The sequence below is a fragment of the Pelobates fuscus genome, chromosome 3 (assembly GCF_036172605.1).
Source record: "Pelobates fuscus isolate aPelFus1 chromosome 3, aPelFus1.pri, whole genome shotgun sequence".
Classification (NCBI taxonomy): Eukaryota; Metazoa; Chordata; class Amphibia; order Anura; family Pelobatidae; genus Pelobates; species Pelobates fuscus.
The window spans coordinates 341,882,890-341,896,530 of record NC_086319.1 but is presented as its reverse complement, the minus strand read 5'-3'; the positions used below and the strand labels follow the sequence as shown (position 1 = coordinate 341,896,530).

Below are 13,641 nucleotides of genomic sequence, written 5' to 3'. Positions count from 1 at the left end.
TCTAATCAATGTGTGCTGCATAGATGTTCAAGAAATCCCATGAAATGCAAAAACAAAAAGATATATCTTATGAAACTCTCGGTGCTCTTAGTGTAGGCATCAGTGATACAATCCCTGCTCTGCGATATATGTAGATGTTATTGCTTGATGTCTGGTTGTATGTATGCAATTTAGAACCGCGTTTATCAGCTGTGTAACATCAACGTAGTCCGTATAGTCCTGACCTTTGATATGCAAACTGAAAAAGGATCAAACAGGACCAGCAATAAGAAAATTCCATAAAATGGCAAAATTCAACTATCCAGCACGATTAGTCAGCTAATTCTGAAGTCATTTAGTGTCTACATGCAGCTCAAATACTTTCAATTCTTTCACTGCTACTGTTTAAATGGGGAATTCCATTCCATTTTGATATTGGATCTTTAAATGCTGATTTGTTATGATTAAATTATTCAGTCATGAGTTGCTATGTGACCCCGACATCACAACAAGTGACTTGCTAGGCTTAAGCCTTGAAGGGGCTAAAGCAGATGTTTATGCTATTGGAAAATAAAGTTTATGTTTTGGTTTCCAGTTCTATATGCTTGTCACAAAAAAAAAGGAACATTAATTGTTACCTTTTTGACAAATCTGCATGTTTTCTCCCCATGTTTACATTGAGGAAGTTGTAAACTGTTTAAAAGAGCTGTACAAAGACAGCAAGTGCAATAAATCCATTTAATAGCTCAATATACTGTGACACATCACATGGCCATCCTGTTTTTCTCCGCAAAACTTCCTCTTTGGAGTAAAGGCCTCCACAAGTGGAATTAAGTTATTGTGTCTTATTTTATCTTTGCAGTTTGCCCCCCCCCCCCCCCCTTTTTTTTTTTTCTAGACTGGTATACGTGAGAACAGGACCAGACTGCCTGTACAGTCTGTATCCATTTCTAGAATTACCTGTAATCCGATCAAAAAAAAATCTACAGATCCAAAGTGCATTACCTGCTACACAAGGCCATTATGGTTCTTAATTGATGTAAACCCAACCTTAAGGTGCGATTGAAAGCTGGAGGATCGTTGTGATTGTATTTGATTAACAACTGATATTGTTCATGAATGGCTGCCCTGAACAAAAGAAAAAGAGAACAGAAAACTATATGTAGAATAATATAAAATGTGATGCCTTAATATATACGAAGTTCTCACAAATGTTGATGTGCCTGTAAATGGGGATCTCTTGTTACAGTATTTTTCGTGTGTATTGCTCTCTGAATATACATTGGTGTTTTATTCTATTTTTTGTTTTTTTAATGGACATGTTCATTCTAATATTTTTGAAAATTACATTTTAGAACAGTGACATTAAAGTAATTCCTCAATGGAGCCTTGTGTTGGATCTCTGAATGTAGCTATCACTGAAAGCAAATATAGTAAGGCTGCAGAAATAACTCCGAACAAATGCTAGTCTGTAGGCCGATGCACACACAGGCAATCTAGTCATTCTAAATAACACAAGCCTGCTTCACAGCTGCTTAGTTAATATTCTGTGTCTGTTACAGTCTGTGGCTTCAGAAAAGTGAAACTTTAAGACATTGATTATACATTTGTAAAGTTTCTTCTTTGTGTACAATTTGGTGACATACCTTCAAATTCACTCCGCCTAATCATCCCAGTTTCCTGAGGATTGTCATGCTATAGGACAAATGTCCCACATCTCTGATGTTACCTATATGATATCCTGCTTCTCTGGATTACCAGAGAAAATGGACAAAATGTAGTGTGCGCAGATTAATAAATCTGCCCGGGTATTGTATATTGCATAAGCCCACACAGATTTTTTTTGGGCAAACAATTCACAGACTGGCAAGCTACATGTCGGTGGAGATTATGTGTATGACTGAGCAGTTACAGTACCATCCACTAATATTGGCACCCTTGAGCAAAGAAGGCTGTCTTTATTGTTTAACTGTTTGATCTTTTGTTCAAACAATACACAAATACTCAGCTCTCATGGATATCAAACAACTGCAAACATAGCGTAGGTTTATAAAAAAAATAATACACTTATTGTTATAAATATGTGTGGCACAATTATTGGCACTCTTTAAGCCAATACTTTGTACTACCTCACTTTGCCAAGAAAACATCCGAGTCTTCTCCTGTAATGAAGGATACGGCTGGAGAACATATAGCAAGGGATTTGAGACCATTTCTCCATGCAGAATCTCTCCAAATCCTTCAAATTTTGAGGTTGATGCTGGTGTTCTCTCCTCTTCAGTTGTCATCTATGGGGTTCAAGTTAGGAGGCTGGTATTCTTTATTTATTTTTTGGCCCGTAAACCATTTTGTTTGCTGATTTTTGATATTTTGGGTCATTGACCTGCTGGAAGATCCAACCACCGCCCATTTTAAGCTTTATTAACCGTGAGCATGAGATACTTTTCCACATGGCTACCTCATTGTGTGCGCCAAAACCACCTCTGGTGTTTATTGCCAAAAAAGCTCTATTTTGGATTCATCTAACTATAGAACCCAATCCCATTTGAAGTTCCAGTAGTGTCTGACAAACTGAAGATGCTTGAGTTTGTTTTTGGATGAAAGTAAAGGCTTTTTTTCTTGAAACCCTTCCAAACAACTTGTGGTAATGTAGATGATGTTGGATTGTCTTTTTGGAAGCATTCTGACCCCAAGATGCAACTAACTTCTGCAATTCTCCAGCTGTAATTCTTTTTTGGCCATTTGAACCATTCTCTTCACAGTGCACTGAGATGATTGAAATGTTCATTTTCAATTTATTTTGCTATGTTCTTATAGCCACTTTCCATTTTGTGAAGCTCTATAAGCATTTTTCGCACATCACATCAGCTATATTCCTTGGTGTTCCCCATTGTGATGGATAACTAAGGGAAATTGGCTCATGTGTTACCTTATATTTATACCCTTGTGAAACAGGAAGTCATGGTTGAATGATTTCCTGTTCCTAGTCACCCAGGTATACTGAAAATTTTATAAGTCAATGGAAATACATTTCAAATATATTTTTCTCATATGAATTCAAAGGGGTGCCAATAATACTTTATAAAGATTTTTTTTTCAATTTTTATTTTTATTATAAACACGTGTTGCTTGCAGTTGTTTGATATGCATGAGAGCAGAGTATGTGTATGTATTTTATAACAAAATATCAAAAGGTTAAACAATACAGACAATTTTTTACAGCCTTCTTTGATCGTATTTACCAAGTGTGCCAATATTGGTGGAGGGCACAGTATATTCACACATTCCAAGATATAGGCTCCCGTATCACTATGGGCTGCTGGAAGATGATGTGAACCATATTGTAAACTGTAGAGACAAGTACTCAATTGTTGGAGCATATTTGCCCTTTTTATGAGAAATTTCCAGTTTTTAGATTTATTTTTAAAGCACCAGTGTATTTCTTTCAGTGCCCAGTGTGACTGTATAGACAGTATAGTAAATCAGAGTGTAGTTTTTACTCTATTTAGTTAGTCAGTGAATGTCTTGGTCATACAATGCATTCAGAACTTTTTGCAGTAGAGCTGGTCAGACCCATTTTTGCCCAGCACAAACATTATTGTTTTTAGTACTGTACATTGTGCAATAAAATGCTTATCATAGAGTAATGTTAACATAAGAAGTGCCCTAAACTCCTATGTAAGCTATAAAACATAAATTAACAATAATACTATTATAATAAGAAAAAATGAAATATTCCCAGTAAGTTGTTTTATAAAGTGTTCCAGAGCTGTGAACACTGAAGGACTTTGAGCAGGGAGATACGCTAAACACTTGTACACTTGTACCGACACTAAATGTAAGGGGGGGGGGGGAGGGAATTGATCCGCCTTTTCAGGAAGTGTGTAGGAAAGCTGTGTAATTGACAGCCAGGGGAGGTGTGGCTAGGACACCAGAAAAAACGTTTATTTTAACTCTTAAATTGCAGAAAATTGAGCAGTAATTCAGTCGGGACTGGATCTATACACTAAAACCACTTAATTAACTTAGGATAGTTGTTTATTAAATCCTTTTAAATCCAGGTTCAAATTTTTCACTTTCCACTTGCCACTAGCCATTGACAAGCGAAAATGAAACTCTTACAAGTAGATATTCAGCCCTAGCAAGTAAGCCATGAACTCTCCAGGCTTGCATAGTGTGTAACTTAAGGCCTTGCTAGTAGTGTAAAACTTGATGTAAAATATGGCTTTACATTTCTTAACTTGTTGTAATACTAGTTCTACCAGATTATATTTGACCAGGCACTAATTATTTGTGAAATTATATTCACCCCTTTTGTCCCAGGTGCCCTTTGAAAATGGCTACCTGCACTGAATCCAGAAGTCATAGATAAATTACCGTTTTTCACCTTTTGTCTTCTTATTTGAAGGTATGCTATTCTCACCAAAGAGACGTGGCCTTCTTGGAGAGGAGAAGATAAGAAGGGTGTCCTCCATTTACTGCATTCGGTGAACATGGAGTCTGATCAGTATCAGCTTGGAAAAACAAAAGTATTCATCAAAGCTCCTGAATCGGTGAGCATGCACCCTTAGAAATTCAGATAGAATAGAGCAGTGGTTCCCTCCTGCGTTCTCAAAGCACAAAAATAGTCCAGGTTTTATCAGTATCCACTGGAAAAGATTTGGGAATACCTCCTGGACTGTTGGTTTGGCATGAGGACTATTTTGGGAACCACTACAGTAACAACATGCTTGTGATTAGATGGAAAAAAAAAAGCATACTAATATATGTATATATTTGCCAACATCTGAAAAACAGTTCTAAAGTTATATAGTCTACCGAGAACGTGGTATTTGGAAAATTATTGAGGTTTTAATAATGTTTGGACCTGCAACATGTTCCTACCCGGTGGTTCTTAAACTTTTTTTTGATTTGTTTCCAAATTATTATTCCATTTTAAAATGAACTCCAGCACTTGTTCTGTGTGATATAATATACAAAATGAATTCTACAAAATGGCTAGTTCAGTCCCTCCAGTAACAGATGAGTCTCCATTGCACTTGTGACGGCAGCACTGTTACAGTAAATAGTAAATTACTGTCTTTGTCTGGGGCTTGAAGAATACAACATGTTATTGGAGATCCACTGAAATAGTATTGGGACCCAATTTTGGTTCCCAGTCCTGATGTTAAAGACACACAACAAGCACCATAACCACTACAGCGTACTGACACCACTCCATACCTGTTTCATTGCAGGACTTTGCTCAGAATAGCTAAATCTGATTCTTCTGATGCAAAGTTGGCGGAACCAATTTAAAACGGTTGACTCCTTACAATGGGGGAGCACCACGACACTCCTGGCAACATTACCACTACAGCGCTATGTAGTGGTTATGGTGCTTGGAGTGTTACTTATATGAACCACTATTCCAATCTATAACTTGGTGTCCTAGCTAATTCTGTGTGTTCATACACAAAGTTTCAACCTACTCTACAGCACTATAGAGTTTATGAATATTCGTACAGACTGAATTATCAAAGTAGCGCACTCCTGTTTGAGCAGTATATATGACGGTAAATGTGCATTAGAACCGTTGACTATTAAACTATCCTAATAGAATTATGTCATAGGTTTCACATTATTACTTACAATTGTTTGCACTGATTTGGCTTTCCTGTTCAGTAACATGCAATTATACGCTATCAGAAACCGCCCTTGCTTGTATTGGACCAATTAATTAATGAGAGCTTAGTGAATTGCATGTTTTTCCTGCCAAGGTGGTGTTATTATATAGGCTTCTATTATATCATAAGTCCGTCATTTTACTAACTAATGCTTTCACCCACCTGTCTTCCATAACTCTGTCACCATTAGAATGGCAGTTAGCAAAATGAACATTCTTGTTTTGTTATTCTTCCGTCTCAAATGTTTGCTGGTTATTAGAGCATATTACTGTACAAGTAAAACATGGGCAGAGCTGCTTGAGACAGATGGTATGTCAATTTGTACATTATTTCACGCTTCTATGGAAAAATGTAGCCGTGCTGTCCCGCGTCATGAAATGAGAACCAAAGAAACAATAAAATTAATATTAAAACAGCAGCCACGTACCCTGGCCAAATGCCTACTTCCATTATGAGATGCTTTGCGTAGCTTTTTGTACTTAAAACATGCCTGTGTAGACCGTTAATTTGTTGTTGTTGTTTTTTTCAGTATTCTTTCAGTATTTTACACTGTTATGATTCAAAAGCAGAAAAGTTTATTTTACTTATATTTGTGGTTTTGGTTTTCTTTTCACTGAGAATTTCTGATTATTATTATTACGATTTTCATACCAAACAAATCCAATTTTATTTAACACTTTTTTTTTTTTTTTTAAATGTATTAATAAATTTGATGTACCGGTAGGTTTACACTTTGCAAGTATATTATTATAAAAGTGCAGTGGTTGATTTAAAAGCTTGAGCAGAATGAATGATGCATAGTGCAAGTCAGTGTAGTGGCTTTGCTGTCATTAACCTATAGACTCCTCTTCATGGTGATTATAATTGCAGATAGTCTCCCGAATCTCTGCATTTTATATGAATCATTGATGGTTTGTATTTCATTTTTTAAAATTGTATTTATTTATTTTTGGGGGCGTTTGGAATGTGACGGCAGGTAAGCTTATCCTGTAACTGATACACCTGTGGCCATGTGAATCTTTCACTGGTTCTTCGACTAGATCTTGAGATTAAGTGTGTGGTGGCTTTTATGTAGGCACCAAACTATGCTAAAGGCAAGTAAATGTTTAGAATCAGTAACATGAGCTGGAGAAATGAGAGCGGCGTAGACACAAAAAGAGAAATCAAAACTGAAGCCGATAGATGAGCTACCTGCTATCGATCTGCATTATTTATCCTTTCCTGTGTGCCAAAGGGGAATACCATCATTGTAACATACACAGTGTGTCACTCAGAGAGAAAGCACAGGACCTTTAGTAGTTTTCAAATATATGAAGATAAAAATGAAGCAACCTTCTAAATCTGTATGTATTCATGTTCATTACAGGAGTCATTTTAGTTTATTTAAAAAGAAAAGGATCTAGCTTAATGCTCTATGATATATAATTGGGACCTAACACAGTAAACCTACATATTGAAATCGATGTATCACACACTGGGCTTAATTTGCAGCATGAGCAAATACTCTCTAACACCCCCTGGGCAGTGTATTGCAGTGTTATTCAACCTTTTACAAATACCACTGCAGGTCTAAAAACAAATCCCAAGTACCCCTGCCTCGAGAAAGTAATTTCGATTTTATTTAAATTCTTAATAAAATGTGTAGACATTAATATTTAAGTTAATCCCATATTAAAGAACAAACCTGATTAAAGGTAGTGAAGAATATATTTTTGAAATAAATGACATATCTGGCTGTATGTTGAATGTTGTGTGTCTGTGTGTGCCTGTGTGTGTTTGCTGGCTATATGTTGTGTTTGTGCATGCGCTGACTGTATGGTGTGTGTGTATGTTTTATTGTATGGTTTTTTTGTGTGTGTGTGTGCTTATTGTATGTTTGTGTGTGTGTGTGCTTATTGTGTGTGTGTGCTTATTGTATGTTTGCATTTGTTTGTGTGTGTGTGTGTGTGTGTGTGCTTATTGTGTGTGTGTGCTTATTGTATGTTTGCATTTGTTTGTGTGTGTGTGTGTGCTTATTGTATGTTTGCATTTGTTTGTGTGTGTGTGTGTGTGTGTGCTTATTGTTGAAACCTGAAACTTCCACCTAAATAAATAGTAGTGGTGGTTTTCCCTGGTTTTTATTTTTATTTTCTAGCTTTTAAATACCTTTTTTATGTTCCCAACATCATCTTGCTAATCATTTTTTTCCAAGACGATCACCTAAATCTAACTGTTCATGTCTACCTACCTCATGCATGCTTCCTGTAAATCTTCTCAATAATAATCCGTTATGTCAAGTTTTTGTCTGTTTCCAAATCAATACCTCTTAGCAAAGATCCTTTAGGAAGTATTTTCCTGCAGGTCTTCTTCTGTTCTTCGTTGTCTTCCACTTGAGAATCCTGATACGGATGCCTTCATAACACTTGCATTCAATGTCACTTTACTATCATGTCTGTTAAAGCCGGGCCTGTATATAGTAACTAATTCTAGAACATGCTTTTGATCCACAACTTTTTAACAGAGCCAAGTGTGGTCCATATTGTTTCCTCCTGGGTGGTCTTTGCAGAAGTGGTGGTTTAGGAAAGGGGAAATCGCATGATGCATAACTGCAAATATCCTTTTCAAGTTACCTCAATTTACCATTTTCAAGCTGGAAATCAGAAAACACCTTATAACATATTGCACAGAGAGCAACCTCAAAATAAATCCTTTGCCGCAGCAAACCTAGACACATTCGGAGTGTTATTGTGTTTTAACAAAACTTTAAAATGAAGCAAAAAAACGAAGGGTTTCATTATTAAATCTGATACTTTAAAATAACGGTTTTCTGTCCCCAATCACCTCTAGCATTTCTCCAAAGTTAAATTCTAGAACGTTTATTGATGATCTTTGTTCACATTCACAGCTATTTCTTTTGGAGGAGATGCGTGAAAGAAAGTATGATGGATACGCACGTAGCATTCAGAAAGCTTGGAGAAAGTATGTGGCCAGGAAGAAATATGTGCAGATGCGAGAACAAGGTATTCTGTGTTCAATGTTTTTTTTTTGTTTTTTTTTAGTCTTATATGGAGTACATATACCCATTGTACAGCGCTACGGAATCTGATGGCAAAATACCAGAGTATTGCAGTATGCAATGATAATTTTTTTATTGGACTGACATAATTATGTTAGTCCAATAAAAAGGTATCATTGCATACTGCAATACTCTGGTATTTTGCCATCTTGTCTACTGGACTAATACGGCTAATCCAATCTACACTATATGTAAGTATGTATGTGTGTATGTGTGTATATATATATTTTGTATTTATGATTTTGTTTTTTCTTTTGTGACTAAACAGAAATAGTATTATGTTTTTATATGTGTTGTAGGATCGTTGGCTGGTTTATCTGGTATGGACACTTTTTTTTTGTTTAGTAACAAATCTTCTTGAATTTTTAGCATCTGATCTCTTCCTCAACAAGAAAGAAAGAAGACGGAACAGCATCAACCGTAACTTCATTGGTGACTACATCGGTATGGAAGAACGTCCGGAAATTCGCCAATTTGTAGGAAAACGAGAGAAGATAGATTTTGCAGACACAGTTACAAAATATGATCGAAGATCTAAGGTAAGGTAATTGGTTTATAGCTCTGAAGCCCAAATCATCATAGGTTCACTTTTATATTGACCATGTCTAATGAGCAAGGACTATGTAGTATAAAGAGGTCAAGATGAAGATGAAAAAAGGACATCGATAGATATCTAAAAAAAAAAGGAAAAACATTTTTAAAGCAGGTCTTAATAATTGCACATTGTTATGTTTGGGAGCAGGGGAACCTTTGTTCACTGTAGCCCTCATGATGCTCAGCCAGCTAAAGAGTCCAAATCAAATGTGATTGTCCATATCCCAGCAGTGTTTGTTATTTATGTATTTATTTTACAATCTTAATTGAAGCAGAGTACAGTATTATAAAACAAATACACAAAGATGAAAAAAAAAGTGTGCTGTGCATGAACGCCTATCAAGTGTAAGGAGAGGATAGTGTGGCGGTATACCCTTGAGAAGATGGGTTACTACCGACTAGGTTGTCCCTTCCCAGTGTGTATAGCTCCAGAGTGACTATACCCTCCTGCACAGGGAACCGCTGTTTACCCAAACACTAGTCGAGACTTTATTGAACACAACACAGGTATTTTAATGGCACATTCCCCACAGGAGGTTAAAAAAATTTAAGTCCCTCCACAGAGTCTTGGTGTCCATGACATAATTAGTTTATGTCTAACTATGTCATGGACTATGACAGTCTATTTTTTAATTACCTGCTGGTCACTAAGAAGTGTTGCACAAGAACAGTTTCACAATCACACAATAACCCATTTAACTTCCATTAGTGTAAATGGATTACTGTGTTTACAAGGCAGGGTGGGGACGGACAATAACCAGGGCTGAGGACCACATGGGAGAATTAACGGCTTGGCAGAACAACCAGTTTTAACTAGCTAGGAAGTGTCTCTAGGATAGTGGGACAATACCCTTCTGGAAAAACAAGGAAAGTGTGGAGAAATACACAAACCCTGTACCTGTAATGGGGCGAACAAGAGGATGGGAAGGTGGGGTGAGAATATCCGCATGGGCAGGATCACAGACTGGTAAGGGGCCGGAGAGGCATGGGACAACTGCTAGTACTGGCATGAAGTCTAAGTCGTGCAGTGATCTATCCAGGGGTATCAAAGCTCATTGTGTGTATTCTCAGTGTATTCCTCAACCATATCCATCCATTGGGTCAGGTCATCTGCATCCAGACAACCGTGTTAATACCTCTAGCAGAGTTGCGAGTCAAACTTTTCTTTTATTTAGAGAGCGGTAAAGCGATTAAATGAAGGAGCATACGCTTCATGATAAATAAGGGAGGGTCTTCTAAAACATGTCCCAAGTGGGAGTGTATCATATGCCAATATGCCTATATCAGAGCTGTAACAGCACACAAACCACACTTTTGCAATGCCAGCGCTCGCCTAAATATGTTCCATTGGTTCTCTGCAAAAATAACTGTGTGAAACCACCTAGTCCACTAGTTAATTTTATATTTGTATTCTTGCCATGTGGAGCTTTGAAGCACCTTGCTGAGTCTGGGTGCGTATATAAACTCGTCTGTGAAAAAGTAATCGAGATGGCTTGGTGGGAGGCAAGCGAGTCTGCAAAAGAAGCAGAGGGTATTTAGAGGATATACCATCCACCAAAGAGGACCAGACTTACAAATTTTTCAAAACCTGTTTAGGTAGCCTTTATGTTGTCTTTTAGCGGAAAAGAATTGTGGTGTGGTATTTCAGCATTACGCAAGGTCTGTAATATGAGTGGGCATCCGGCAGTCAGTATGATATTGAGCTGGGACAAACCCAAATACGTAACATCCCCAAAAGTCACTCAGTTGGCCAACAACAAGAAAGTCAAGTCTTTTGAGTGTAAGGAGTCCACTATTGCATTGTTACCAACTTGGGGAATCATGGGCCCAGGGATGGAGATGAGAGAACTAGAATAGTGAACCCTTAACCAAATGCTTACGGTAGCCACGTGCAATAGGTGAGAAAATACATGGCATGGCAAAAATGTGAAAGATTGACAGAGAAACTCTTGTAGGTAACTGTATATGTGTGTGTGTTTTCTGGTTTCCATGGTGACTGGCCCAATTTTTGTACTTTAGACCACCTTTTAGAACATAGCACTTTTATACATAACCCCCTGTGTGTTGCACTGCATTTTATTATTAAATTACCTGAAATGTGGTCTACTAAATAAAGCTAAGATCTATGAATTATGTTTGTTTGTTTGTTTGTTTTTTGTCCAGGGCGTGAAAAGGGATCTAATTTTAACCCCCAAATCTGTCTACTTGATTGGACGTGAAAAAATGAAGCAGGGCCCAGAAAAGGGGATGTTAAGAGAGGTTTTGAAAAGAAAAATTGATGTTGAACGGATTCTTTCAGTTTCGCTAAGGTAAGTGTGTGAAATCTGAAACCATTGAGTAAAATGTATACAGGACAAAGTCTGCAGCATGTAAGCTTCACTGCTGGGTAATCAGCTTTATCACAGTGCGTTTACTTTAGACTTTGACTGAAAAATAAATAGTAATATCTGAAGGCTAGGAATGGCTTAACTACCTCACTGCCAAACCCAAGCAGTGTTATATCTTTTATATTCTCTCATAAAAGTGTGAATAGCTAAGAGTTCACATTCTACATGCAACCTTTACAGAATATTCCAAACTACAGTTTGTGCAGTAAAAAACTCCAATTGCATCAAGTCTTTAAGAATAACCGTGTAAATGCTGTAAATGTGTACGACTATAAACTAGTGGGTTTAGTTAAAGACTCTGTCTGTCTCTTTTTCCCTTTCCCCAGCCTGTTTTGTCCTCCCAGCCCCTCTAGGTGCCTCAAGCCCTGGTCTGTCTCTTTTGCCCCTTCTACAGCTCCTCTGCGCAGTGTTAATTATGGCGGCAAACTTTAATTGAGTTTTCGTCCTAGTCGTTTGACTTAAAGACCATTTTAGATTTAGTCGTATTTTAGTATTTTAGTCATCTGAGTTGTTTGATTTAGTCGACTAAAACTAGACTAAAACTGAAACATTTTAGTCGACTAAAATTTGACTAAAATTGTTAGTATACAAAATGAACACAAGATAGATCCTTACATGTTATTGCGCTATACGTCCCATTATGTTTTCCAGCCTTGAGGCTAGAAAAAACTAATTCTGCAGTATTTTAACAACCAATAGGGATACGACCAACTAAATTTGGCAAATATGACAGACGTGATGCCCTGTGCTCATGTTAGTGCAAGATTCGTAGGATTAAGACTTATTTAAGGGTTAATTTATACAATGCAGTGAAAGGAATTGTTTTCCATTTAAACCCTTAAGGACACATGACGTGTGTGACATGTCATGATTCCCTTTTATTCCAGAAGTTTGGTCCTTAAGGGGTTAAAGGATAAACATTAGAATATTATTGCATGATTGGAAGAGGGAGGCTGGGGAATAAATGTGACGTCTATTATGTCAGACATATTGTCCCACAATTATCCCTACAATTGTAATGGTAAAATATACATGGAATCCCATTAGAACAGATGTCTTGAAGCAGCGGGCTTGGATGTGTTTAAGATAGTGTCAGGAAGCAGCGCCTATCGTAGTCTTCTCAAGAATTTTCTGGAGCTTATATTCAGCTCCAGATATATGCGCCTAGACAGTACAATCCCCATCTAAGGATATGATGATGGTCCTGGGGTACACTCAGAGGATTATTTTACCAAGAAAAAAACAGATATACTCATCAAATTACAATTAAAAATACTTGGGGAAAGAATGGAGGGGGAAGAAGATAGAGCAGGGGGAGATTTAAAAATGTGGGTGGGGGGGGAGGATACAGGATCTGGAGCACACAGTGAAAGACTGACAACATTCACTTCCAAGCGACAATGAATAAATGACTGAGAATCCTACAATCTTAAGTAAGAATGATCCTAGCTCCGTGGGCTGTAGTGGAACAAACAAGGAGGGTTTGCATCTTAGAAGATCTATTTTTCAAACAATAAAAAATAAAATCCGTGCTTAGTATAGAGTTTCTGACAGTGCGGCAGCGGACATGTTTGCAAATTGTCCAATTTCCTCACTTGAAAAAAGGTAGGAATAGCCTTGTGGTGCCAAGTCAAGGTTATCATAGCCTTAGCTGCATTGATTAAGCGTATAATTACCGAATGCTGGTTGAGAGGTGTGCTGTAGGAGCAGTGCTGGTGAGGTAGATGGATGGAGGAGAATAACTTGCATATGAGTTTATAAACCTCCTTCCAAAGGCATATTACTCTAGAACAAACCCACCACATGTGTACCATACTCCCTGTCTGGTGGGAACCGCACACACATATGGCTGACATATGCCGCATCCTGGCGTGCAAAGATAGTGTGTCTGATACCATTGAGTGGATATCACTTCCTGGTGATATTTCAAGGCAGCATGTGTGTGTTAGTAGCATATATT

The 13,641-nt window shown here is 37.4% G+C and overlaps 1 protein-coding gene across 1 annotated transcript in view; it reads left to right on the top strand.

The window, feature by feature from the left end:
• MYO1E (myosin IE) overlaps positions 1 to 13,641 on the top strand; it is a 149,881-nt gene that overhangs the window by 116,391 nt on the left and 19,849 nt on the right. The window contains exons 19-22 of the mRNA XM_063449120.1: positions 4,388 to 4,532; positions 8,530 to 8,644; positions 9,070 to 9,239; positions 11,458 to 11,603. Coding sequence (XP_063305190.1) covers positions 4,388 to 4,532; positions 8,530 to 8,644; positions 9,070 to 9,239; positions 11,458 to 11,603 — 576 coding nt within the window. The remainder of the gene's footprint in view (positions 1 to 4,387; positions 4,533 to 8,529; positions 8,645 to 9,069; positions 9,240 to 11,457; positions 11,604 to 13,641) is intronic.